The 27,216-nt window shown below is 40.7% G+C and overlaps 1 protein-coding gene across 6 annotated transcripts; it reads left to right on the top strand.

Annotated features, from left to right (window-relative positions):
• Positions 1-84: 84 nt before the first annotated feature.
• On the top strand, positions 85-27,168 carry SLC7A6 (solute carrier family 7 member 6). 6 transcript variants are annotated; one of them, XM_064670606.1, is made up of 10 exons: positions 85-270; positions 5,890-6,452; positions 8,690-8,815; positions 10,468-10,612; positions 12,532-12,655; positions 23,572-23,675; positions 24,595-24,691; positions 24,938-25,087; positions 25,796-25,979; positions 26,335-27,168. In XM_064670606.1, the coding sequence occupies exons 2-10, from the start codon at positions 5,930-5,932 to the stop codon at positions 26,427-26,429; spliced, it is 1,548 nt and encodes a 515-aa protein (XP_064526676.1). In that variant the 5' UTR covers positions 85-270; positions 5,890-5,929; the 3' UTR covers positions 26,430-27,168. The 6 variants fall into 6 exon arrangements, with proteins under 6 accessions (XP_064526676.1, XP_064526672.1, XP_064526675.1 ...); XM_064670602.1 differs by having other exon boundaries at positions 3,861-6,452; XM_064670605.1 differs by lacking the exon at positions 85-270 and adding an exon at positions 2,091-4,021.
• The last annotated feature ends 48 nt before the right edge of the window (positions 27,169-27,216 follow it).

Raw genomic sequence — 27,216 nt, 5'->3', positions numbered from 1 at the left:
GCGAGCATCCCCTAAACGGCCGCGGCGGGAGCGGGAGCGGAGGTAACGCGGGGCCCGCGCCCACACGGCCGGACGGGGCTGCGGGGGCGTCCGGGGCTCCCCCCGCCCTGAGGGGGGGCTGGCGGGGCTCGGAGCGGGGGCTGCCGGCGGCGCCTCTCCTGCAGCATCCAGGGCTGGCGGCCTCGGCGCCCCGGGGGCTGCGGCTGTACGGGAAGGAAGCGCGATAAACGCCATGAGTTCTTTTTAAGGGGTGATTCAGTGGCAGCACATGTGAGTGCCCCAGCCCTGACAGTCCCCGGCTGAGGCGGGAGCCTGCAGCAGCTTCCTTCCTGGGCTGCCGTGACGCTGGCAGTCCGTCTGAACCTCGCCCCTCGAGGGACGAGATGACACCCGGGCCCCCCTCCGGCGGCCGGACCCCTCAGGGTCCCCTCCCCGACAGCCCGGGGCTCCCGTCCCGAGCGCAGGGTTTGATTTGGTTTGGCGGCGGGCGGTGCGAGGGTCCCGGCGGTCCCTGGGCGGTGGGTGCGGGCGGGTGTCCCCGGGCGGTTTAACCGCTCCGGTAACGCCTCCAGGGGCCGCTGAGACCCTCAGGCCGGACTGCCTCGGCTCACCGGCGCTTGGAACTGATTTTCATTGCTTATGTGTTTTTAAGTGTCATGTATTGAGTACAGTCTGTTCAGAGTACACGTGGGTGTAGATCTGCAGGTAAGAGTGTGCCGTTTGGCGTTACTTTCCCCCCTTTTGGGAGGTTTTCACTTTTCTGCCCCAGGATAAAAAACAAGTTATTGAACAGACCCTTCTGTCTTTACTTGAGCCTTATGCTGCAAATTTCACCAGATGTTCCGCTCCTTGCAGTTGCTTCGTGCACGCCCAACCGCACCTCTTGCTAAATCAGGACTGTCACCACAAAGTCCATGCTGTGAGCTTGCTTCTGTTTTTTCCCTTGGAAATATAAAAATAAATTAGAAGTATGAAGAATATAGTGGCAAATTGTTTTCCACTTGGAGCTGGCACAGTTCTTTAATATGACTGAGTTTAAAATCTAGGTTAGCATTAATGATGTGGGTTTGTCTAGGTTTGGTAACTTAAGAATTTTTGGGAAGTTTCTGAGACGTTGTAACTGAGTATCTGTTGTGAGCTGATGATAGGTCTTTCCCTGATTCGGTGTTCACAGCCTTATTCAGGATTTGTCCAAACATGTGGGTAGTATGTGTATTTGCAGAGCATCTCTTTCCAGCTGTGTCACAGGTGTGTATGGTCAGGACTTACTACCATCACTGATAAACTATCAAGTGAATGATTGACATAGTAACTTCTCTTTCATACCTTTTTACATGGTAAACATATCTGGCCATGTTTTTAAAAAATGGGTGTTACAGCCAATTCTATTTGATTGAAGGTTTATGTTGTGTTTTTTTTTAAAGTCCTAAAGATGGTGAGTTTGCATATGCAAGCACAAAAGACTTGGTTGAAGAGAATAATCTTTACATCGGGAATTGCTTTTGTTTCAAGGGCTTCCTGTCTGCTCAGCATATGTATGTATGGCAGGGAAGTGATTCTTCTCTCACCAGCAGAAAGGAAAACACGTGCTGGACAAACTCTAAGCCTTTCCCATGTAAATGTTCAGACTGTGAAGTGCCTAAATATATACATTGCAATGAATAAGCATTTCTGGGACTTACAACCTTTGCTCTGTTGGTGCTTAACTCCCTGAAGACTTGGATGCTGTTTGCCTGTATAGAGCAATCTTGGCTCTTACTTGAAGGGCCATTCATTGTGTTCAGAAATAGGAGTCTTACATCTGGTGACTTATTTATATGTGAATAGTCCAAGTATGGGGTAAAGCTGTGTTATGGCCAGAGTTGTTTTAGGCAACCAAGGCAACTATGGAAGACAGGCAAGAACAGTAGCAATCTTTGGTGATGAGCAGGTACTGTATAAGAAAGCAGCAAAACATAGTCAACTTTCAGCAGTTTGGTACTTCACCTTGGCCATTAACCCACGTGCAGGTTCACCCCAGGCTGAGCACATGACAACTGTCCTGTTCAGTGGGAGAAAGGGGATCTTGGTGGAGGGTTCCTCTTGCCACCCTGTAATGCACTGTTAGTGCTCTGCTAATGCATGTTAACCTTCATTAGCTCCTTTGGTACCTGGCCAAGGTGGGATAGGCCTTACCAGAATGTACAGTTTTGGTGAAGCACTGAAGGGATCCTGCTTTCAGGTCACTCTGTCCCGGGTTCATATTAAAGCCTTTTCTATCAACGGCAGAGTCATTTCAGTAAAAAAAAATCACATATCAGCAAAAAGATTCCTCAGAGCTGCAACGATCAGCAAGAAAAAAGAGTTGGAAGACTTTGTATTGCACAAGGGCCAGCGATGAGGAAATCCGTGTTAGTTAGCTTGTGTGAAAGCATAACCCTGCCTTAGCCGCAGCAGTCCTGTGGCCAGGCTTTGGCAGCATTAGAGATTGTTCTAATAGTATTTTTAAATGCAGTGTTACAGGATTATTGTATGTTAGAAAATGTATACTATTTATCTCTCGTTCTCCTCTTCCAAGCCTATCTTCTGTTACCACAGAAGTAATGATCGTGTGACAGAATCATGGATTTTAATATATGTGTTTTTTCTGTGTGTTGTTAATATTGACATAGCTTCAGTTTTCTAGTCTTTGCTCTCCCTCTTCATTGTTAAGTTTTTTCTTCCATTTGGTAAAAGCTGCAGATTTTAGTTACATTTAAGATAAGTGAAGTGCCAACAGTTTTGTTTCTGTCGCAGAGGTGGTGTAATAAGACACATGACTCAGGCAAATAAGCAATTCCTGCCCTCAAGGCTCTAAGGGTATAAAACAAACAAGTGTAGAGGAGAGAAAGAAATGCCAAATGTGGAGTGAGCTGTTGCACACACAGTCCTTAAATCCTTGTCGGCAGATACCTGAAGCTGGGAATAACAAAAGCAGACTTGGAGAGGAAGAAAGAGTACTGGGGGACAAAAGAGGCTGGGCTGAGAGAGACGTGATTGATCTTGTGATTGATCTTTCCTGGGTAGAGCAGATTAGGGCAAGAAGCAGTCAAGGTCACCAGTAAAAAACCTGTATAGAACTGCAGTCATGTGCTGCTAATTGAGGTGGAGGCATTTGAACAGTGACAGTCACTGGTAGTTGCAGGTAATTAAATTTACCTCTGAGCTTCAGACCATGAGGTAGATCACGGTTACTCTTAGTGCAAAACTGCCTGTGTGTGAACACATCAGATTTGATGTGATTTGAATTATTCAATTGATTTAAATCAAGTCAAACCATCACAATGCCTGAGTATTCAAAGTAAAGTGTATGCTTCTTATCAAACTGTACTTTGAAAGGTGTTCCAGGAAGAAACAGGAATGATGATTAGGATATGTGGAGTGAAAATCATGTGTGAAAATCATCACCAAAATGATGTTTTACGTTTGTGATGAATTCTTCATATTTACAGAGTTTTATCCTTTAGCTGGAAAGGCTGAAAATGAACATGGCATATTTCCAGGCTGGCAGTTGGATGTCGTAATAATAGCTGTAGTATTCTTGATTTTTCCACTGACGTTTGTTCAGGATGACTTGCCTTCTGAAATACATTTGCAACTAATGTTCTGTCTGAGTTCATTTCGTAGACATGAGAAGACTCAATTTGGAATTAAATGTTACTTTTATGGGTCACAAACATTCCCTTAAATCCACTTTTTACAGCCAAATTAGTAATGAAAATATCTGCTTTGACTGTTTGTTCTGCTGTTTTACACAGCTTTCAGATGATTGCATCGTGTTTACAATTATTATAATAATTATATTCATTTACAGAGTAATAACTGATCTTTCTGTTGTAAAGCAAACCAGATTATCTTGTGAGCTCATAGGCCACATGTCTTTTTGAAGACTTAACTCTACTACACCAATAACAGAAAGTCAGCCAGTATGTGATTGCAAATGAATTTGGCACAAGATAGATGGAAGAGCAAATAACAAGGAGAAGAGGTAACAACTGTTGAGGTAAATATGCTTTCCTTTTCTTTTGCAGTTTTGGGCACACTCATCTGTAGAAACTGTGTGGATCCCTCTCTCGGTTAGTTTTATTTTGTTGGACGTGCCTCATTATAACACTCAAGCTTTTAAGTTCTGAAATAGCAGAGATCAGTTTGTGGAAGGTTGAAAATTTTTAGTCTAATTGTAAGTGTGAAATTTGATGGCTTCTGATGTATCTATGACACCAGATAAGATGTTGACTCATGTATAAATGATAAACTATGTATTTAGTAATTAGCCATCTTTAAAGTGTTTCTTTGGAGTACTGAGGGGAAAATAAATCAGAAGGCATCCAACTAAACAGATTGAGGATCTCATTTTGCACTCTTTAGAAGAACACTATCTCTAAGGATTCATGAGTTGGAAATGAATGATGTAACATTTCAATAAACAATTTGTACTCCATTTCAGTAGAAGTTACTTTTTGTTACTTGATTGAAAATAATCTTTATCATTTTCACATCTTTAAAACTATTCTGGTTTAGGGATGTCAAGTCAGATTTTCTGTACTGTAGTATACAGGTGTTGGCTTTATGATAAAGGAATAATATTCCCTCCAGAAAGGTGTGTCCCTCTAAGTGAAGGGAAGACCTTGTATGTTCCTGTGTTAGTAGATGCACAGATATACATCCAGTTTGGGTGGCTGCATGCTGACCTTTCAAAATCCCCATATTCAGGGGTTTGGTTCTCTCAGCTGACAAGTCTATTGTTGCAGTAACAAAACCTTTGGTAAAATTAGTGTTACCCCAAAAAAGCACAAATTCATCCCTCCCTCCCCTACTTTATTCTAGTTGACCTCAACTTCGTTTTTTCTGTTCTATAGTTATTGACTGCAGTATACACTAAGGGTTTGATGAGGCCCAGGGTAAATGAATGGTCATGAAATTAATTTTGGTAATTATGTAGGGCCTACTCTTTATGCAGCTGATAAACTAGTAATCAGATGTTCATTTCTTCATACAAGATTGTTCCTGGAATAGATTATTTCTTACTTGAACTTCTATAAAATGGACATTATTCAGAATTATCAGTATATTCTTGTACTAAGAAATCTTATTAGCAGTGATTTGCTTTTGGAAGGCATGGAGAATTTTCTGGAGACTTGAAAGAAGGTGGCTCTTTTCCAAATGGTCAGTTCTGAAGCAGAGGAAAGAGATTATTTGATTTCTGTGTTCTTAGATACTGTTCAGTATAGCTGCTAATGGAGGAATTTGGATTGAAGCTACTCTGGGTTTTTTCATGTAGAGCCTGCAATCTTAGGTAACTTTCTTCTCCAAGAAAGAAGGCAGTGAGATCTGTAAATAGTTTTGGGGAGGGAGTGACCCATAGTGTTGGTGAGAAGTGCAGAGTTGGATCCCAGGGATTCTGGAGTAAGTGCCTCTGCCCCCCCTGCATGAGTAACGTGCAGCCCTGGACTGGAGCACTCCTAAATTAGGTGTTTGGTATTGCAGTACCTCTGGCTTCATGCTTACAACTTCATCTTGGTCCTGCAGTGCTTGCTTTTCTGTGTCATCTCACTGTGCTTCTCTGTTCTTTCTTCTATTTTGCTCAAAAGTGGAGTCCCTGAATTCCGTCAGTCCTATGGTTTTGTTTGTTTGTTTTCCTAGAGGTTAAGAACCCTCTCTCGTCTGAAGTTGTATTGGAATTTGTCTCTTTCTCTGTTGTGAGTCGGTTTTCCTGTTTAACTGTGCATGAATTTGTGTAAAAAACAATATGAAGGCAATTTCTTAATTTGTATTTGTAAATCAGTGTCCAAAAGGATGGAAAGAAGATTTTGCAAGAAAGTCTTGGGATAAAAAAAAAATAATGATTTCAGCTGTTTCATTTTGTTTTAGATTGTGATTGGAGTCGTGGAGAATTCCCAACCCGTCCACAATGGCAGAAAGGACAGATGGTACAGAGTCCCAGGTGTCAGGGGCTGAATACAGCCCTGTCAGTAAATCAGAAAGGACAGATCCAAGTGCCACGCAGCATGGAAGTGAAAATGCTTTGCAACTGAAGAAAGAAATATCTTTGCTAAATGGGATAAGCCTTATTGTAGGCAACATGATTGGTTCAGGTATCTTTGTCTCTCCCAAAGGAGTTCTCCTCTACAGCAGATCTTATGGATTGTCTCTGGTAGTTTGGGCAATGGGAGGGATATTCTCAGTCTTCGGAGCTCTCTGCTATGCTGAACTTGGAACCACCATTACGAAGTCAGGAGCCAGCTATGCATATATCTTGGAGTCTTTTGGGAGCTTCATTGCTTTTATTCGTTTGTGGACCTCACTGCTCATTGTTGAGCCAACCAGCCAAGCAATTATAGCCATCACCTTTGCTAACTACATAGTTCAGCCCTTCTTCCCTTCCTGTGACCCTCCGTACCTGGCCTGTCGCCTCATAGCAGCTGCCTGTGAATGTGAGTATTTCTGGGGCTTCACTGGGGGCAGTGTTTTATCCACGGTGAGTTTTAGTAAAACAGATCTTACCAAGTTACTTACTACTCTGGTAGGGTTTCAAAGAATCATTCATTCCAGATTATGCTTGTGATGAACCATAACATCAGTACTACAGTACCTGTTTGTAGCTGTGTTGAGAAGGGGAGGTGTTGTGTGCACAGAAAACCTGTGTGCTGCAGAACCAAAACTTGACAGTTCTCAGGAACTTTAAGTAGCTAAACGATAATGAAGTTGAAGAAAGCATGAGAGATTAATTTCAGTAAAAGAAAGAGAGAGGAGGTGTGGCTTATTAGATTCTTGATTATCTATCTTTCTTTTTTTTTAAGGTGTCAGAGGCAGAGTAGCATTTCATCTGAAGTAGAGACCAAGCCCTAACTCAGTAATAATAATTACTCCCAATAAAAGTTGCTTTGAAAAAAAAGGCTGAAATAAACCTCAAGCAAATACTCTGATCACTAAAACTGAGGAGCAGAGACTGAGCAGTTGGTTGTTTTCCTGAGGGCTCTTTGGGAGCTGCAGCAGTCCTGGCTTTTGAAATTTGATACAACTGTTTTTTCCCCCTCATCTTGCCAAGCTCAGTGGACTCAATAGAATCTCGTTTAGCTACTCTGCTTGGCCCGACTGTCTAACATGCCAGTGCTTTTGAGATCATTACCTTCTTTTTGTTACCTCTGAAGAATCAGTGCTTTTCAATTTGGTAGCTCATTTTTAGCTTAACAGTACCACAGTATTCTTGGATTCTGAGAAAGGAAATAATGTATCACATCTTTTCATTTGATTTTTATTTGCTACTACCTTACTCCTGAAACAATCCAATTTAGTGTCTATTTATATGCATATTTTAAGTATGAGAAAATTCTTTGGAGATAAAAACTATGGTAGATTATGACCACTCTTTTACTACCTAGAGAAAATATGAGATTTGGGGGAAATATTGTTTCCAACACAGAAGTTTAAATAATGTAGTGATAATCTAAGAAAAATATGCACTGAATTAGGATTTTGTTAAATAAATGAAGATACTGAATCCTGTTCAATATTCAGCCCTTCAGTTAAGGTAGAGGTTGTCTGGCTCTCCCCTTTAGAAAAAAAAAAGTAAGAAATACAAAAGCAAAATGTTGAGAGCCATGAAAACATTCTTGGGGAAGCTGATCATGTGCGTAAGCTTAGTCAGCAACTCTAAAATATTGGTGAGATCTGCAAGTCTCATTTCAAATTTCATTGCAGTCTTGTGAAACAGGTCTGACTCTAACTTATTTTGGGGTAGAGGGAGAAGTATACTCAGAATACTCATGACTTATTACCAGTTTTGAAGTTCCAGGTGACTGTTGTGTTAACTAAAGCACTTGCTCTTAGAACCATGGAATGGGTTGGGTTGGAGGGGACTCATCTCATCCCACCCTGCCCTGGGCAGGGACACCTCCCACCAGCCCAGGTTGCTCCAAGCCCCATCCCACCTGGCCTTGGACACTCCCAGGGATCCAGGGGCAGCCACAGCTTCTCTGGGCACCCTGTGCCAGGGCCTCCCCACCCTCCCAGGGAACAATTCTTCCTGATACCTAATCTATTCTAATCTAATCTAATCTAATCTCCCTGCCTTCCTAGAGCCGTTACCCCCTGTCCTATCAGTGCATGTCCTTGTAAATTCCTTGCTCAGGCCTGTTCTCTCTTTGAAATACAGTTCAATAGAACTGGAGAGGGGTGTTGAATCACCTGGGACCATACTTGGTGTGGCAGCTGCTCCATGGATGTTGAACTCATCCTGAGCCTAGCAAGGAAGGATAATAAAACTTATCAAACACTCTTTTAATATGTTTGCCTAAAGGAATTTCTAATCTTTCATTTATCAGAATAGTATTGATACATTGAAATGAATTATTTCATGTAACAGTTTCTTTAATGTCAGGATAGTTGCAGAGTGCAGCTGATGAGGGGTAACATCAGGAAAATGGGCATGTAATGAGAGAAGGGGAAGATCTTTCCTTCCATCTTTTGAAACAGTGTGTTTAGAACTGTTTTTTGCTGTTTTGTTTGATCCAGTGTGTTTTCAGTACTAGTGTATTTGGCTTAGTTGAACCTAAGTAGTTGTATAACAGGTAAGTGTGTATTTAGATTGCAATTAAAATCTTTGAAAAATGAATTAAATTGAACATTGTTCAAATGGTCTTTTAATTTGTCTTCTTTTTTCCTCCCCTAGGTCTTTTAACATTTATAAACTGTGCCTATGTTAAATGGGGAACACGTGTGCAGGATATATTTACTTACGCCAAAGTTATTGCTCTCATTGCCATCATCATAGCTGGAATTGTTAAAATATGCCAGGGTAAGCTTGTAAAATTAAAGCAAAGGTTTGTATTTATCAGTTAAACCGAGGAACTGTCTACAGGCTGCAAACTATGTTTTATGCCTCAGTAGAAGGATGATATAGCCCCTTTGAAAACAGCAGTAACCCCACTGTTGGGCATTATCATGGTACTGTATCGTGAGATATCCAGCCTATCTCAGTTGACTTTGAACTGCAGAAAAAAAGGTACTGGATGGCTCAGCAATCCTGTACTTTACAGCCTGCAGGATGGGATAATAAAGGACATTAAACAGTGAAATACAGAGGCAGCAAAATACAATGGGAGTGGAGACATTGTAAATTCCTGTAAAAAACATACTGCTTTACAGTGAGATCAACTGAATATGTGTTTTTACAGAAGGAATTTTATGCAAGTCTGAAAGTGTCTGAAATTAAAGCAAAAATAGAATATGTAGGAAGATTTGTGAAATAACAGCTCTGTTTTTGCTCAAAGCCTGAGTTTTATTATAGCTGTTAAGAATTAGAGAGCGTGTGTGTGTGTGTGTGTGTGTGTGTGTTGGGCATTGGCCTTTAAGTTATAGAAATTCTGAACTTAGTTTTGTTCTCAGCCCTTCCTTTGGGGAGAATTTATTGGTGTGTTAGCTTAAAAAACTGACCCTGCTGCCATAGAGGCTTGTCTTTCCTGCAGCCTGGCAGTTTATGTCCTTTGCTCTAACTGGTTATTGTTGAGAGTTCAAGAGCAAGGTAATTACAGTGAATGGAACAAGGACATGCAGAATGTGAGCCCCCTGGGAGGTGTTTCATCCTCAGCACACCAGCCCAGCCCTGCTTTGCAGATGCTGAGCTCGTTCTCAGCTCCCTTCACATCGTCTCCCATCTCCCTTTCTGACTCAGCAGTTACTCTGCCAGTGTCTGTGCCAAGGGAATAGCAACCCTATATCTGATTGGGATAAAACCAGGGAAGAAAAATAAATAAAGATATTTGAGAGGCTGCAAATATTGGCTTACACAGTAACTGGCCTTTCTGTATTTGGTGGGTTTGCATGTTTGTGTAAAACAGTCTGAATGTATAAACTGTGATTGATGAACTTGTCTTGAGTTGCTTAAAGTCAAAAGATGGCACAGATTTTCACAAATACTGGTGCAAAGACCGTAACTTTTCCTCTTAGCTTGGGAAAAGTAACAGTGATATTTAAAGTTCTGTTAATTTTTCTCAGTATTCAGTTTTTAATAGCAAAAACTTTAGCATCCACTTAGATGTTTGCGTGGGGTTATTTGTCACAGTTATCTAAAAACACCTGCATAGGCAAAATATTTGGAAATTTAAAAGGGTATGGAAGACTAGAGTCGATTATCTTATAAATACATATGTTATTAAAAATTCTCTTAGCCTGAGTACTGTTGTTGCCAGTTGTTTGTAGCTTAGTCTGAACTTAATATTCCTGAACTTGTGCCATTGTGGACAAACGAGGTGTTTAATTGTATCATCCACATGCCATAATTTTTAGTAGTTTTAAATGCTTGTTTTCATGGCTAAAGCACAGAGAAGAACTGGAAGAAAGATCTTAATAAGCAGATTTGAAGGAATTAGGGTTTCTGAGGTTTTTTTGTGCACATTATTTGCTGTATTTTAATTATGCTGTCCTTCATTGCATCTCTTTCACACACAGGGCATACATCACACTTTGAGAACTCTTTTGAGGGATCCTCTTCTAATATTGGAGACATCTCCCTTGCACTGTATTCTGCCTTGTTCTCTTACTCTGGTTGGGATACGCTCAATTTTGTAACAGAAGAAATCAAAAACCCAGAAAGGTAAATTGATTCAAGCTTTCTAAAACCAGATACTTCCTAAGTTGCTTTGTTTGTGGCTGTCATTCACTAATGGGTTCTGAGCTTATACAGAAACAAGTAGAACTGCTGGATACTTAGATGGTGAGGCTGTGAACAGCCACTAGCAAAGATTTCCTAAACTCCATTAAAAATGGGAAAGAAAGAAAAGGTAAGAATAAATACATCTAGATGACTGGTGGATGCTGTATTCAGTGCTTGATAAGCTTTCAGTTCAAGATGTTGCTGCTGTTTATTACAGCAGTTGTCAATATTGCAGTGGAACAGGTACCTGACTGTAGTCTGTGCTCTGTTTATCAGTGTGGTCATTCTGATTTTCTCACAGGGTGTGCAGCTGATAAAAATTTCATCATAGTCATTTGCTCTCTTTAGGCTTCAGTGCCTAACACAAGCTTTGTTCTTGGTAGAACTGCAGTTGTTAAGGTGAACTGCCCATTTCAGCTTTCTGCATGGACAGTTCTGGGTGATAAAGAGGGATTCCAGACTTCTGTCAAATTACTGCAACAATTTCGTGTTTTTCACGTTCACTTGACTCGTAGTGCCCTCGTGCTTGTCCACTCAAAAGTTGCCATCCACAAGTTTAATTTGACATAGATGCTTGGCTTTTAATCTTGGATGATGCAAAGTCCTTAAAATACGATTTCAGCTTTTTGTTACTTTATGTAACATTTCTGAACTGATTTCTCAGTGATTTTCTGGTTCTGTTTCTTCTCCGTGCTGAGGTTCGTGGGTCTCTTACTGTGAGTGTGCAACCTGGAAGCAGAACTCCCAGTTACTAATTTACTGATTTTATATGGGGTACTGTGGTGTATGTTTGTTTTTCTGCTTCCACAGCATCACAGGGACACAGCTGCACTTCTGGGCCTCAGGAAGTTTTTGAGGAAGCTTCCAAAGTTTTAGTCAGACTGATAATTTTTATGCTTTGTTGGGGTTTTGTTGTTTTTGTTGTTGCTGCTGAAAACAGTGTTCCTGGCAGATGCTCATTGATGTCACCATGCTGTGTTTGATTTCATACTGGCCAAGTGTGAGAGTGACACACTCAGTTCTGCTTCCCTTTTTGAAACATTTGAATATCCCTGCAAGGTTTGAGGAAAGAATAAGGCTGAGAAAAGCCAAAGCCTACCATCAGAAATTTGCTTTTGCTCTCTGGTTTCTTTCTGTGGAGCTGCAGACTCAGCACTGTGAGTTTATCTCACAATTAAATCTTATCTGTTTACATCTAATGGTTAGCAGTGTTTCCTTATTACTCTTGACTCTTTCCTATTGCTTTCTAGAGCTGTGCTTGCTAGTGAGATACCCCACACCCTGAGCTCCCAGCTGTGTGGCAGTGCTGGATCTGCACCTCTCTTCTCTGCAGTTATGCAGCCATTGGTTGTTCTCTGCGTGGTGGGGGACATGGAAGGTCAGGGCTTTGGTTTGCTTTAGTAGATCTCCCTCCATCAGTCCTAGAAGCAGGTGGTAGAAGAACAGCTGCATTTCCCAGGGAGAAGGAGTGCAGTGACTCAGTGCTCTGCCTCTTTGGGTTCTGGTTGTGGTCATTAACATGGAAATAATTTAAAGCATGTAAATGTGAAGGCTGTTATTACAGATCTGGAAACCCTGAAGTTGGAGTATTTGAAGAACAGTTGCACAAATCAGTTTTTACATATAATTTAGGCTTTAAGTTATTGTAAAAATTAGATTTTTTTTCCCAGTATTCTGTATTAGAATTTCTAGTTTTAAGAGAAACCAAACCCTGGTTCCAGAGATACCTTTTTTGAAATCTGTATTCTGGCTTCATAACTCTTCTGTCATTTGTAAAGGATACAAATAAATTAAGTTTATTCTGTTATTAATGGAATTTTTTCTGCTCTTGTGGGGTTTGGGTGTTTTTTGTCTTCCAGGAACTTACCTCTGGCTATTGCAGTGTCTATGCCAATTGTGACTATTATCTATATTATGACCAATGTAGCTTACTATACAGTGCTGGATGCTCAAGCTGTTCTTTCTAGTGATGCTGTGGCAGTGGTAAGTCGACCATGTGGCATTTTGCTATATTATTAACTTTGCCCCTTTTAGGGATGCATTTCATTTTCAGGGGCAAAACAGGAAAAACCTCTAGTTTATTACAGTACTTAGTTGACTGAATAGAGGGGGCAGAACAACTCACCATGAATAATTTAATCCTAAGCAGAAAAGCAGTTAATAAAGTCATGTCTAATAATGTATTATCAGATATATTAAAACAAGCAGAGATGCATCTTGTAAAGGTATTTTGCAAAGTCTCTAATGAGACTGGTGCACTTAGAGCAGACTGTAAATTAGGAGTCATTAGTAGGTGATTGTCCTGTGTGTTCCCTCTGCCTCGGTGGAGTGCTGGGAGCTGAGGGGGCAGTGCCTGTCTGTGCATGGGCTGTGCCAGCCCAGGGGGCACACATCAGCTTGGGGTCTGTACACCCAGGGGGCACACACATCACCTTTGGGTCTGTACACCCAGCTGGGACAGACACACATCAGCTTGGGGTCTGTACACCCAGGGGGCACACACATCACCTTTGGGTCTGTACACCCAGGGGGCACACACATCAGCTTGGGGTCTGTACACCCAGGGGGCACACACATCACCTTTGGGTCTGTACACCCAGGGGGCACACACATCAGCTTGGGGTCTGTACACCCAGCTGGGACAGACACACATCAGCTTGGGGTCTGTACACCCAGGGGACACACACATCAGCTTGGGGTCTGTACACCCAGGGGACACACATCACCTTTGGGTCTGTACACCCAGGGGGCACACACATCAGCTTGGGGTCTGTACACCCAGGGGGCACACACATCACCTTTGGGTCTGTACACCCAGGGGGCACACACATCAGCTTGGGGTCTGTACACCCAGCTGGGACAGACACACATCAGCTTGGGGTCTGTACACCCAGCTGGGACAGACACACATCAGCTTGGGGTCTGTACACCCAGGGGGGACACACATCAGCTTGGGGTCTGTACACCCAGGGGGCACACATCAGCTTGGGGTCTGTACACCCAGGGCACACACATCAGCTTGGGGTCTGTACACCCAGGGGGCACACATCAGCTTGGGGTCTGTACACCCAGGGGGCACACACATCAGCTTGGGCTCTGTACACCCAGGGGGCACACATCAGCTTGGGGTCTGTACACCCAGGGGGCACACATCAGCTTGGGGTCTGTACACCCAGGGGGCACACATCAGCTTGGGGTCTGTACACCCAGGGGACACACATCAGCTTGGGGTCTGTACACCCAGGGCACACACATCAGCTTGGGGTCTGTACACCCAGGGGGCACACATCAGCTTGGGGTCTCCTTTATAACTCACAGCACTGGCTGCCCAACAGCATTCATTCCAACAGCTTGGAATATTCTGAAAGTCATTTCTGTATGTGGAAGGAAGTTGGAATCCCATTAAAATATATAAGCTTCTTAAAAGTAAAAGCTGGTCGAAACATGTTTTATATTTAAGCTAATTATTAAACAAAAGTGAAGGTTTGGTTTTTTCCCCTGTAACTAGTAAAATATTTGAATAGTTCTGGTTACTATATCCTTTAAAGTTGAGGCTTGGGAAAATTTAATCTTCTTTCTGATTATTTAAATTGGAGGAAAAGAAATAATACCATACCTTCCTTTTAGGTTCCTAATTGGCTTCTAAAATTTAAGTAGTTAGACAATGGACAGAGAGTTTTAAATACATCAAAATGAAGGAAGTATTTGCTCTGTTCCCACAAAGGATTACTGTGATTAAAAACTGGCTTAGCAAACTAGGAAAGTCTTGTTTAAGGTATTTGGGCAAATGGTTCCACAAAAGCACTTACTTGACTTTATTTCAAACTTCACAAATATTTATATTTAATGTGAACTTTCAAAATAGTTTATGTAAATGTGGGCTGTGACTTTTTATTTCAAATGTAATTACACAAACAAAATGTATTGAAAGTAAATAAACTTTAATTCTTTACATCTTTTTAGCTGAAATGTGCAAATACAAATTTGTTGTGAAATATATTCTGAAAGACTTCCTAAAACACTTCAGAATGAAACAAAAGAAGGACAGAAAATATTTATTTTTGAATAAGCATATGCTAAGGGGTAATAAAATATCCAGGAGTATTTATTTTTGTTGTAGGCTATAGTATCCCATGTACATTTTTATGGGTTTATATATGCTTCATTTAGTTGTTCTTTGACATTGTTTTTTTTTACCAAAAGTGACTATATATTTGTACATTTATGTCTGTACACTGCTGTGTGATTTTACATGGAATTGTAATACTCAGGACTGGACAGACTAGGTCTTCCTGTCTAGTATAGGATGCATCTGGGCATGGAGGAGAATAATGGAAGACATAAGAATGATATCAAGTCCTTAGTCAATCTGATTGCATGCAGAGAGATTAAGTGACCAGGATAAGAATGAAAAAATATGTGTGTGCATTCCAAAGTTATTTTAGAAGTTTTGCTTCTTGGGCTAATTTTAATGGAACTGAATGAACGACTTTGGAAATCTAGAACCATAATTTTTGACTAGATCTTGGGTTTGTCAAACACTTGAACTTGAGCCAGGCTACTTTTCTATCTAAAGGCATTTTTGCTGAGTTGTCTCATCAGCAATGGTCTTCTGACTGTTGCTGCCTGTGTCCCTTTTAGAAGGATCAGTTGAAAGTGCAGCTGAAGTTCAATAGTACTTAACACTTAATTCCTTGAAGATTCTTTCTGTTGCTGATATAAATTCAATTGCCCAGCTTTATGAAACCAACTTTAGGTTTGATCTACTAATACACTGGCAAGTTGTGTGGGCCTCTGGAAGGGTGTGTGTGGAGTGGAAGAGTTGACCCTGAGGGTCTGACACGTGCACTGCACCTCTGGTGAGGTCTGCACTGAATGCTGGGTGTGCTTGGATTGCAGTGGGGAGTGCAGCAGGTTTGCTCTTGCAGCTCCTCTTCAATTTAGCCTGGTCCAGAAGGGAACCTCCCTTTAGCTCTGGTGCTAAACAATGGAACCAAAAAGCAGTTAAGTGGCCATAATTTGGAGAATTGCTTCAAAAGTGTACAGGCAGTCCAAATTCAAATACTCATCACGCACCCATAGTTTTTAGTGAATTTGTGGGGGGAAAAAAGCTAATGACTGTATTTGAAAATCCCTCTATAATACAAAAATGTAAAAGTCTTTATGGTGAAGTTTCTCTGGGTGGTGGAAGAGAATTTTATCCTCAGTGGAATCTTTAAGAAGACTTGGGGCATTGTGCTTAGTGGATGAATGAAGAAAGGAGGTGAGAATTAAGCTATTCAAAAAACTTAATCTGATGAAAATGAGCCACTTTGATCTGCTCACATATTCTACATGTGATACAGGACACCGAATACTGTAGTTTCCTTACTGCCTTTTATGTAACTGTAGGGTGAAAAGGACATTAATGAATTTTTAAAGAAACATGATAGTAATATTTCTGCATTTGAGAGTCCTTCGTGTAGTAAAGCAGCAGTTAAATTTAATCTTGTTGCTATTTTGGGAAGGAATGGAGTGGCTTTCCAGTCAAAAGGCTTTGAGCTGTAAAAAGGGGGCGAGGGGGAAGCTATTTCTAGTTTCTGAATGATGGGAGTAAAAGTTGTAAGTAAAAGAAATATGAGTGTATCTTTGAATATCACCTTGCTTACTATTTTTCTTGAGAGGTGAAATCTTACCGAGGGATTATATAAAAAAGAAGTGATAAAATGTCCTCCTTTTACTTCAAAATTGGCTTCATTGTAGTATAGTCTCAATGCTGGGGCTGAGAAACTGATTTTTTAAAGCTTTTTTGTTGAAGTAATTTGAATAATACAGCAACAGGTACCTTAAAATGTCTGCAAATGCTCTTCAGATGGTTGCTGATCATGTCAAATGACTTCCCTTTTCAAAGATTCCTGTCAGTGTCACACTTGCCTTCTGATTTACCTCCTTGTGCAAACCATCACAACCTTTGCTGTTCAGCCTTACGCATGAAGCAGTTACTCTGTAGCACAAACACAAATCAATAAAAGCAGACAGCTCACCTTCCACTGTCACTGAACAACTTTGTTTTTCATTTGAGACTGCTGTTGTGGTTTTTGTTTGTGAAGGGTCATCCTGTTCCACAAGCAGTTCATCATCTGACAGGAGAGACGCCCCGAGTGCCGGTGCCTTGTTACCTGCTGCCCGTGCTCGGGCACGGCTGCACTGGGGTCATACCAGAGGGGACACCTGGCAGCTTCCTGCTGTTACTTGGAAGAGCTGAAGGTGCTTAGAGCAAACAGCTGGTTGTCCTGCATAGCTGGTGGTTGTCTTTGTGGAGCAGTACAGCTTTGTCACTAAGCTGGGGATAAAGAGATGATTGCAGTTGCATCTTTAGATATCATCTCATGAGTCAGGGTTGATCAATCCAATTTACCTTGGTGGTCTCATATTCCAGAGCAGACCTGCTCCCTCCATGAACTGGAATAAAACACACCACTGGGAAGTGCTGTGGTTTAGCTGTTTGGTTCTTCTTTGGTGTATAGCTGAATAAATGATGAGTCTCTCTTTTCTAACTGAATTCAAACAGAAATTTTTGTTAGTCTGAGACCTTTTGGAGATTACTTCTCTCCTTCATTTGGTTAGTCACTGGCTTCTTTTCTAAAGAGGAAAAGCTGCTTGTCTTTGGCTGTCAGTGTCATGTTCCTATCCTCTGCCTGCACTGGCACTTCCCAGTAAGGTTTCTTTGGATGAAATGCACATTCTGTACCTTACAGTTGAAGACTCTTCATTAGGGGCAGGTGGTTGCTTTTAGAGGAGAGCTGTTTAGTAAGTCATTTGCCTTCTTTCTTGGAGCTAGCTGTAATTCACTACCAGTGTAGCATTCCTGGTGCCAGTTATGTGGTTCTCTGGCTTTGGAGTCCAAGCTGAAAAGCTGAGCCAGAACTTGAAATAGTGCTATATAATATTTTCAGTGTGAGAAGGGTAAAAGACTTTGGAAAACACTGAACTCCTGTTCAACAGCTAAATATTAGAAATGCCAAGAACAGGACAAACACCTGAGAAAATTTAGGTCAAGTATCCTCAGCACCTCCATGAAAACATGAACAAAACTATTTTACTGTAGGAGCCAACATCTGTTATCTTAATGTGGGCCATGCAGAAAAGACAGGTTACATGCAGTAGACCTGCAATATATTAATGCAGCAGAGTAATGCTGATTTCTCTTACCATAAGATTGTATTCAGTGACCTAAAGATGAGGAGGGAATTCCATGCTGGCCCTTGCACTGCACTGGTACCTTTTCCTCCTAGAAAAAGCATTGCTAATAATACAAGGAGAGGATTATGTCTATTTGAGCAAAATCAATCAGCAGTGTGGTGGTTGAAAAGAGAATTACAAGAAACACGAACATTTAAATTGCTTTCTTTTGGAGCTTTACAATTTTCTGACTGTTTTTGGTTGATATGCACTCTAGTATATGTGATGTTAAATCTAATTTGGTCAAGGTGGGGAGATGTCATACAGTATCTTGACGATGTAATCTGTGGCAGTGGGAGAACTTCATCTACTCAGTGGCTTTTTTTGCATGGACAGCTTCCTGATTGCCTTAAATCAGAGTTTGGTTCCTTTAGGAAACAGCACCTTAGAGGCCTGAGAAGCTTAAAATGGAGAAAAAATACTGTAGCTCTGACTGACAAATCTTCCTGTAATGTGTGAGTGTATTTATACTCTACCTCACAGGAAATGTCAAAGTGGAATTACCTGCACTTCCAAAATACCACTCAGATTGCGCTTATATATGTGTGTGTGTGTGTATATATATATACACTATATATATATATGAATCCCCTTACTGCTCTGTATGATTTTCAGGGTAAGAATGTTATAGAACTGAGCCTGGAAAAGCTCCTGTGCGATAGGATCTTGAAAAGATGCCTTTTAAACATTCCTAATAGAAGCACCTCATAATCTTTGGGTATAGTTCTGTATAAGTTTCTTATTCATGTTAGACTACAATCTCTTGGCATTTGTCCCTCCAGTCAATGCTGTTGAGTGCTTTGCCAGCCCAGCATGTGCTTGCAGCTCCACACACACTCAGTGTAGTCTGGCATTTTTTGTGTGCCTCTAAGTGCACTTTTTGTGTGCAGCTCAGTGTGACAAACACTCCTCATCTTGTGATGTGTAACATGACTGTGGGTCCTGCTAACCATCGGTGTGCCTGAGTGACCGACTGTGAGGCAGCATTCTGGGCAGATTGTTGGGGCAGCTCCTTACACAGGGCAATTCTCGCTCATTTTAGTTCAACCCGTTTGCACAGAACTGTGGGTTGGACCTTTAAAAGGACAAAAAAGTGTTCTTGCAAACCATGCACAAGTTACCAGCTGATGATCATGAGATCAAACTAACCCAAGATAAAAAGAAAATGTAGTTAAACCAGTCATTCATGTCTTGAAACAAAGCTGTAATTCAGTTTTTGCCCATTCTTCTGGGAGTAATGTAACATTTTAGCCATGATGAAATAAGGGCAGTTCAGCTGAGAAGTGCATGGCTGGAAACATCTTCCTTCATCTTTATTCCCTGTTGATTTGGGAAAGAAAAAAAGAGAACTAAGGGGACCATGGAGGTGCATGTCCTCCAGTGTGCATGTATGTGTGTATTCCTTACGTGTCCAGTGGATGGGAGGGCATTAAAGGACTTTATCTGTAACTGCAAGTGTTGTATCAGCCACTGAATCTCTGTTTCCTAACTGGTAAAAGCAGTTATAGTTCAAGTCTGGACTACAGGACTTGTCAGACTATAGCAGAGATGACAATTTAATCTGTTAATCCTTCTTGCTCTTTAGACTTTCTCAGAAGGAACCCAAGACGAAGTCCATCCTCATAGTGGTGACTTTCTCCTGTTGTGGTGGACTAAATGCTTCTGCTTAGAGCTGCCTCCAGGTAGGCTCCTCTGTCATCCTCCACATACCCTCGAGAATGCTCCATTCTTCCCCTCGTGCCACCTCATTTGTTTTTATAAATGCACTTCCCCACTCCCAGAAGCAGTGGCAGTTAAAGTGGAACTGGTGAGAGGCTCAGTTGGGAGCCCAGGTCTGGCTCATTCGTGGAGGATCCGTGACTGTACAATAGCAGTTGGAGCAGAAAGCAGCCACTAACTCTTCTCCTCCCCTTTTTTTTATTCTCTTGGTACAGTGCACTTGGTGTATGTGCTTGATAATTTGATTGCTTGTTGGACTTTTCTTTGCCCTACCTTCTTGTGCAAAATAATCCTCTGACACACGCACACAGTGAATGTTTATTGTGGCTGCTTTTACTGACACTTCAATAACTCTTTCAGCAAGAAACACTGCAGAGACCTTTGGGTTTGTCCTTGGTCACAAGACAAGATAGCTGAGCTTTGGAGAAGACATTTCTTGGCATCTGTTGAAAAGAGAGTGTTGAAGGATTTATAAATTTGTACTCAAGTGTTGAGTATTAGTATGTGAACTTGTTAGAAATGAGGGTGAAACCCTGTCAGAAACACCTGTATAAAGGCAGGTGTTCTTCATGTGTCACATTAAGCTAGTTAGGATCACTGGAAAATTTAGCCCAAGTTTAGGTACCTTTCAACTTAGTTTTGCTGAAAGATCATTTTACAGGCAGATCTACTTGGCAAACCAAGCTGAACTTTTTTTAGATCATTCTCAGTTAAGTCTTTTACATTACCTCACTTAGGGAAAAGTTTAATTCTTGAAGTTTCTCCACCGTTTGCTCTGTCAGGAATTCCACCCACAGCATTAGAAAGTACATTGGAAATGACAGTGCTTGGTAGAGGCTGTCACTGTGCTGTTCTCTCTTTTCAAGAGTCTCACTTGTACAGATGTAGGGAAATTACTTGTTTAGGCTTTCAGCTTGATTAACAGTTGTTGTAGAACATCCAGAACACATTGAATCTTTAACATTTTGATCTGTATATAATTTGTGGGTTTTACTGCTCATATAAATGATTGTTGTTTTCCAAGATAAGTGAGGCAACATTAGCATATCTTAGAAAAATCAGATATACATTATGGGATGGAAATGGCCCTGGAGTAGTTAGTCCTGCACCTGTCATTCCACCCTGGCCCATTACTAGATGTTTCCAAAGGAAATGGAAAATGCTTGCAAAGAATGCCTTTTGGGGGGAAAACATTTCTCCAAATGACATATTAGATAATTTGCATCCTTCAGCATAAGGTTACATTCATACATTTTCTCTCTCTTCTTTAACTTTAGCTGTTAATATTACTTATCTAAATGCTTATCCTTTAGGCAATCTTACTAAACATCTTAATTCTCTAACATCTTGTTGAGTGAACTCTGTATCTTAGCTTTGTATATTTAGAAATCCTCCAACCGTTTTCAGTTTTGTTTCTTGTAATTTCACTTGCTGTTTGGCTTCAGAAATCAGCAGTCCAGGTTTAAATAATCCTTTAAACTATTACAACAATTGCCTATAAGAGTTTTCATCTTGTCCTCATTCTTACTTGTCTGGAGAAGTTGTCTTAGTTCAGTCGTAATGAAACACGTTCTGCATCGGGGTGTCTCAGAGCTGCATTTAGATCCAATAAGGATCTGGGAGAAGCACTTTGGGTTCTAATCACTGTTTGTTCTTGGGCTGCAGAAATCTTTTCTGTACAATAATGTGAATGGTTAGTTGCAGTTTCAATTGACTGAGAATTGGTAATCCATGGTGTACAGAACACATTCCCTAGGGCATGGGCTTTTGCTGAACTGAAGTCCCGATTTCAGCAGGAAGTAGAATTTGTATGTGGATTAGTTCTTTTATACTTTTCCTGTGTTGATTTTTATAATATCTGTGGGAATCTCTGGGCATTTTTCCACCCCATGTTGAAGCTCCATTTTGAGGGAACCTGTGCTAGTATGTGTAAACTGAAGAGCTCAGGAAGGGAGGTGCCTTTGAGAACCAGGGTGACTAACACGGTGTTGACTTTGAACCTTTTGGCAAGGTTCCCACTGAAGTGATTGTATGGTTTGCATTGTCCTTCAGCAGCAGGAAATCCTATCTGCCTTTGCTGAGGCTCAACTAAATTACACAAAAGGATGTTTTAGTGCTTTTTAGTGTAAATGATGTTATACAGCTAAGCAGAGCTGGATTCTAACCTTAACCTGGATAATGTGCTGAGCACAGCATTTTGTCAGTGCTGGCAAAGAGCAGGAAACTTGAGCTGGCCAAGCTTTGTTTTATGTCAGTGAATTTCTCAGCATTTTATAGGTTAAAGATTGACATTATATACAGGGTTTTGTCTTGTGAAAATCAAACACTCATTTAACAAACCCCCCAACTATATAAAGTCATTTAGGCTTTTTTGACCTACAAAAACATTAATCAGACCATAATGCACTGCTCTTGATGATCTTGTTCCTGCAGTAATTAATCAAAATTTGACCACTGTTAAATCAATATAACTTTATATGGTACAAATAAAGGCCAGTTCTGAATGCTGACCACCTTTGGCTGAGCTCCTTAGCTCATAAATGTTATGGTGAAGACCACTGGTTTAAAGGGGAGGTCAAGGGGGAGGTGTTTCAAAATACTAAAATATTAAAAACTGAAGCAAATGTTTGCAGTAGACAGCCCTGCAGAAAGCTGAACTACTATATATGCTTTGTCTGTCTGAGGATCCTGAAACTGAAAAAGCAAGAGAGAGGTTAGAAAGTGATTTAGAGAAAGGTTCATACAAACATTAGGTTACTGCTGCCTGCTAAGGTGTACAATGTTCATTTTGAGGTTTGTTTGAATCCAAGGAGGTATTAGGTACAGGAAGGTACTTACAAAAGTATGTACCTTTCCGTTTCTATAAATAGTTATCTCATGCTGCCTAGGGTAGATATGATTCTTTTTCTACCATGACTGTTGGTTTGCTTCTGTGAAAGCAATCCTGGAAGCAGTTTAGGTCAGGAGGTAGAAGTGGGATAGGTAGGAAGGTTCCCCCCACATCCTCTGAACACAGCCTGAGGGGTTTCTGCCTGACTCCACACTGGTGCTGACCTTCACATGTGTGCAATGCTCACACCAAGGTGGGGCTTACAATACCCTCAGTCTTCAGGATGAAATGCCTTCATTTTTCAAATGTGTTGTCTGATGTTCTGAGTCTCTCTCCCTTTTTTTCTCCATCCAGGAGGCTGAACAGAATTGACCAGGACAGTATCTTGCAAATTATTACCCATTTTTGTTATAGATCCAAGATCACTGGTAATCAGTGGCTCTTACCACTTGCTGTGAAACTTTGATGCTCCTGATTTCTTGAGTTTAGAGCTCTGTCATGGAAAGTCACCACAGCTGGCTGGCAGTATTGTCCAGCAGCATTAACAAATGCTGATCAGAGAACTTGCTCTGTCATTTGCCATGCTGGGAGAGTAGAGCCCAGAGTCCCTGCTGGGGAAGCTAAAGGAGAGGAAGATGTTGCTTAGGAAATTGCAAAAGCAGGAAAATAAATCTAGATTCCTAGAATACTGTCTATAAACAGTAGGTGTGATGTTGGTTATGTGGTTATGTTTATCCACTGCAATATGGCACCTCCCTTTTTGGTCATGTAATGACATTTTTGTCCTTTATTCTCTGTAGTCCAGAGAATGTTCAGATGAGTTCTGTAGGTCATTTAGATTATAAAATATATTGTTGAGAAAATTCTCAGACTGGTTTGTTTTTCTTTGTGAGCATTATTTTTGTGAGCAGAAAATGTGAGTTCAGGTGCTTGGCTAAAGAAGTCTGTGCTTATTTAGAATTCATAAATAAATAAGAAAGCTGTGTGCTTCTTTGTGCTGCATTATGGGTTGTCCTTACTGTATTGCTGTTTTTCCATACAAACTCATTACACAGCTCTGATGTCGTTGTTTTACATAAGCTTTTTCACAGGTATTTTCATGTTTCCTTTTTCTTTTCCCTTTCATCAGACATTTGCTGACCAGGCATTTGGTAGCTTCAGCTGGACAATTCCCATTGCTGTAGCCTTTTCTTGTTTTGGTGGACTTAATGCTTCAATTCTAGCATCATCAAGGTAGTGCATATCTCTTTCAGTTTGACAAATGATCATCAATATTTTTACATGTTACTGTTATGCTCATCTATTCTGACAGTGGCAAAAATACTGTTGTTACTGAACCTGTAATAAATAGCCACAATAAAGTAAACCTCTGTGGATGTTAACACTACTTTCCCAAAGCATTCCTGAGAGCACACAGAGCACAATTAGAGATCATATTAATGTTGTCTGTGTGGTGAGTCCTCAGGCCTTCTGATTACTTGGATTACCTTCCATTTTACTTGGTACAATAATTCTAGCAAGTTCTTACTTTCAAATGTATTTGCTTAAAACTTGCTGACCTTTTAAAATCAGTATTTTAAAACTTTTTACTGGGAAAAAACCTTAAAAAGTTGCTACTGCTATGAAACTGCAGTCAGAAAGCTTAGGATACAGTACAGAAGCTTTTCTTTGAGCACTGATTGTGGATGTGACTAGCCAAAATTTTAAATAGATTTATTGAGGCAAATGGGAACATCATCTGGTGAAGGAGTCAATATAGAACAGTTGATATTAAAATTATGTGTGGGTTTTTGAGCATGTGTTTGAGTGACACCATTTTAGTGACTTAAAGCTCTTCTGGTGGCCAGTGAAAACTATTCCTCTATTTTGTGAAACAACAGAAATTTGTTTCTGTTACTGTAGATGTGTCTATTTTACTTGTAGCATGATTTTTTAAAAACAGATGTTAACAGCATGTTTCCAAAAGCTTATACATCTTTTAATGGTTGTTGTACAGTACACCTCTAAAAGAAGGGTTGAAGTTTAAGGGTCACAGTTTAAAGGATGGAAATTGAGTGGTGTAAATATTATACTGGTGTTATTTTTTTATTTTCTTTAATACATTCCCTCTCCCCTGTGGCCTCACCATGTGTTTTCTTACTGTTTTTTTCAGGCTGTTTTTTGTAGGATCTCGAGAAGGTCACCTTCCTGATCTGCTGTCTATGATCCACATAGGGAGGTTCACACCTGTGCCAGCACTGCTCTTCAATGTAAGTTGTTATTGCTTTCCTTTTCAGCTTCTCAGATGTGAATTATTTAAAAGAAGACTTTGAAAAATTCACAAGAGAGAACTTCAAATTTGCTGTCATCAAGGTGATTGGTGAAAGAGTGATTTTGTGAGGCATAAAAGCATGCCAAACCCCAAGGAGTGTAAGGTGTTACTTTAAGCAAAAAGCAGCATAAACAGTAAGTTTTGATGTTTTGTCGTTGTTCTCACACTTGTTCTTTCCCAACAGTGTATTATGACCCTTTTTTACCTGGCTGTGGAAGATGTCTTCAAGCTTATTAATTACTTCAGTTTCAGTTACTGGTTTTTTGTTGGTCTGTCTATTGCTGGACAGTTATATCTGCGCTGGAAAGAACCAGATCGACCCAGGCCTCTTAAGGTAACACTGAGGACACAACTGTTTGAAATCCCTGTCTTCCATGGAATAAGATATATAAAAACACAAAAGTGCTGTCTAAAATCTGGAGCATACATCTTGTGTCTGAAGGTTACAAATTGATCAGGACATAAAGCATGGTTTCCATTTTATATTGTACCATGAAAGTTAGCTTGTCTGCCAGGGAAGAGTCAGGGATTGTTGGAATAGTATATTATTGTGTGCTAGTTCAATCAGTATCCCTTCTCTCTGTCAACACAAGAATGTCTCTATAGGCTTACATAGGAGTCAGCTTTTATCTTGCATTAGAAATCTCTGATGGAATGCTTAAATAACTCTGTCAGCGTGGCCCACATTTAGCTCTGATGATATCCAGTCCTCTAATGACCTTCTCACACTTTGAGTTAATACTCCTCACAAAGAAGTCATTCTGGTTTCCCAAGTTCTACTGGACTTTTCTAGAAACACTTCCTGCCACTATACAGTTGCTTTCAGCACAGCAGAGTTACCATACTTGTTAATTTCTGCAATTTTTAGCAGCAGTTCTGTTAAAAATAATTCCACAATTTGCTTATGGTTCTAAATAGCCAGATATATAAGAGGAAGAGCAGATAATTTCACAAAGTGGGGTTGAGAGGGAAAAGTCTGTATCTCAGTGTTTGTAGGCAATGAATATTACAATAACATTCTGTTCTGTTTTTCTGTCTCCAGCTGAGCCTGGCATTCCCAATAATATTCTGTATATGCACAATATTTCTGATAGTAATACCACTCTATAGCGACTTTATAAATTCAGTGATTGGAATTGGCATTGCTTTATCTGGAATTCCATTCTTTCTCTTGGGAGTCTATTTACCTGCATCGAGGAGACCTCAATTTATTAACAAGATTTTAGGTAAGTTTCTTTCTAGCTGGAGATGTTGTTAGGAAAGAGGAAAACTAAATGGGTGAATCTGGGTCTGCTGATGGAAGGGGTTATGGGGGGCTGACCCCAGCCCCCAGCAGAGTACCCACAGAGCAGGGTGCTTAAGAAGAAAAACACCATAGGATGTCAACAGAACACTTTTAAACAGTAGAATCTGTTTAAAAAAAGAAAACTGAGTGGAAGACAGTTATTGTATTAACTCTTAGTGTTTGTTTCCCTGGAGGGAGGTGAGGCAGTTCCTGACAGCTGTCATTAGTCAGATCTGTTGTGTAATTAGAGTTGAGATTCGTGACTGTTGTTCTCATGTCTCCAATTTCTTGTGCAGGTGCAGTCACACGAAAGGTGCAGCTGCTCTGTTACTGTGTTTTAACAGAGATGGACACAAATGAGGAAAAGAAGTTAGAAAGAAAATCCAACTAAAATTTAAAGCCATTACAAGAAGCAGGAGGGAGGACACAGCAGTTAAAACAACTACAAAGGGAAGAGGTAGAACTGGAAAAAATGGGAAAACTGTTTCCAGTGGTCTTTTAGAAATCCTGAAAACGTCCTTACAGTTGGGTTCCCACAGAGATCACGCCCCCACGTCATCCTCCTGAACTGGGCATGTTGGCAGGGCGTGTTTTCCTGGGATGAGGAGTATCTGCCCATGTCAGGCACAGCAGCTGTGTCAGTGGTTCCCTCAGAACTGTGTTAGCATGGGAAGAGCTCCCAGATCAAATCCAACTGCTGCACAGCCAGGCAGTGAAGTAAATGCATTTTTAAGTTAGACTGAAAACCACTTTGACTCAAAAGACCAAGTCATTTCCAGCTTCATTCTGATGGATTTTCGCATGAAATGTTTTGCTGTGCTATCTCAGTTCTTACCCCAGAAGACAACTGGTTACACCTACCTACCTAATTCGTCATTGAGAAGAAAAATGAATAAAGTTGTGCTCCATTATTTAAAGACTGAACCAGCTTTTCTCCCTTAGAGATAAGTATTTTATGCCATATACTACATGGAATGTGGTATCTGACCGTGGCAAAGATTTAATCAACAAGGCACCTTGGCACTAAAAGTTTGATTAACATTTGATGATTCTTTCTTGTAAGCTTGTTTTTGGTGAACTTCTGCTAGGTTTTATGAAATTTTCACAATAAAAAATATGTTCAGTTTGAAGCAGGTAAGCATTTGTTTCTGAGCTGTTGCAGTGAACACACAGTAGCC

Source organism: Pseudopipra pipra, chromosome 14, assembly GCF_036250125.1.
Source record: "Pseudopipra pipra isolate bDixPip1 chromosome 14, bDixPip1.hap1, whole genome shotgun sequence".
Classification (NCBI taxonomy): domain Eukaryota; kingdom Metazoa; phylum Chordata; class Aves; order Passeriformes; family Pipridae; genus Pseudopipra; species Pseudopipra pipra.
Note: the sequence above shows the minus strand (reverse complement) of the source record. Positions and strands in the feature narration are given on the sequence as shown.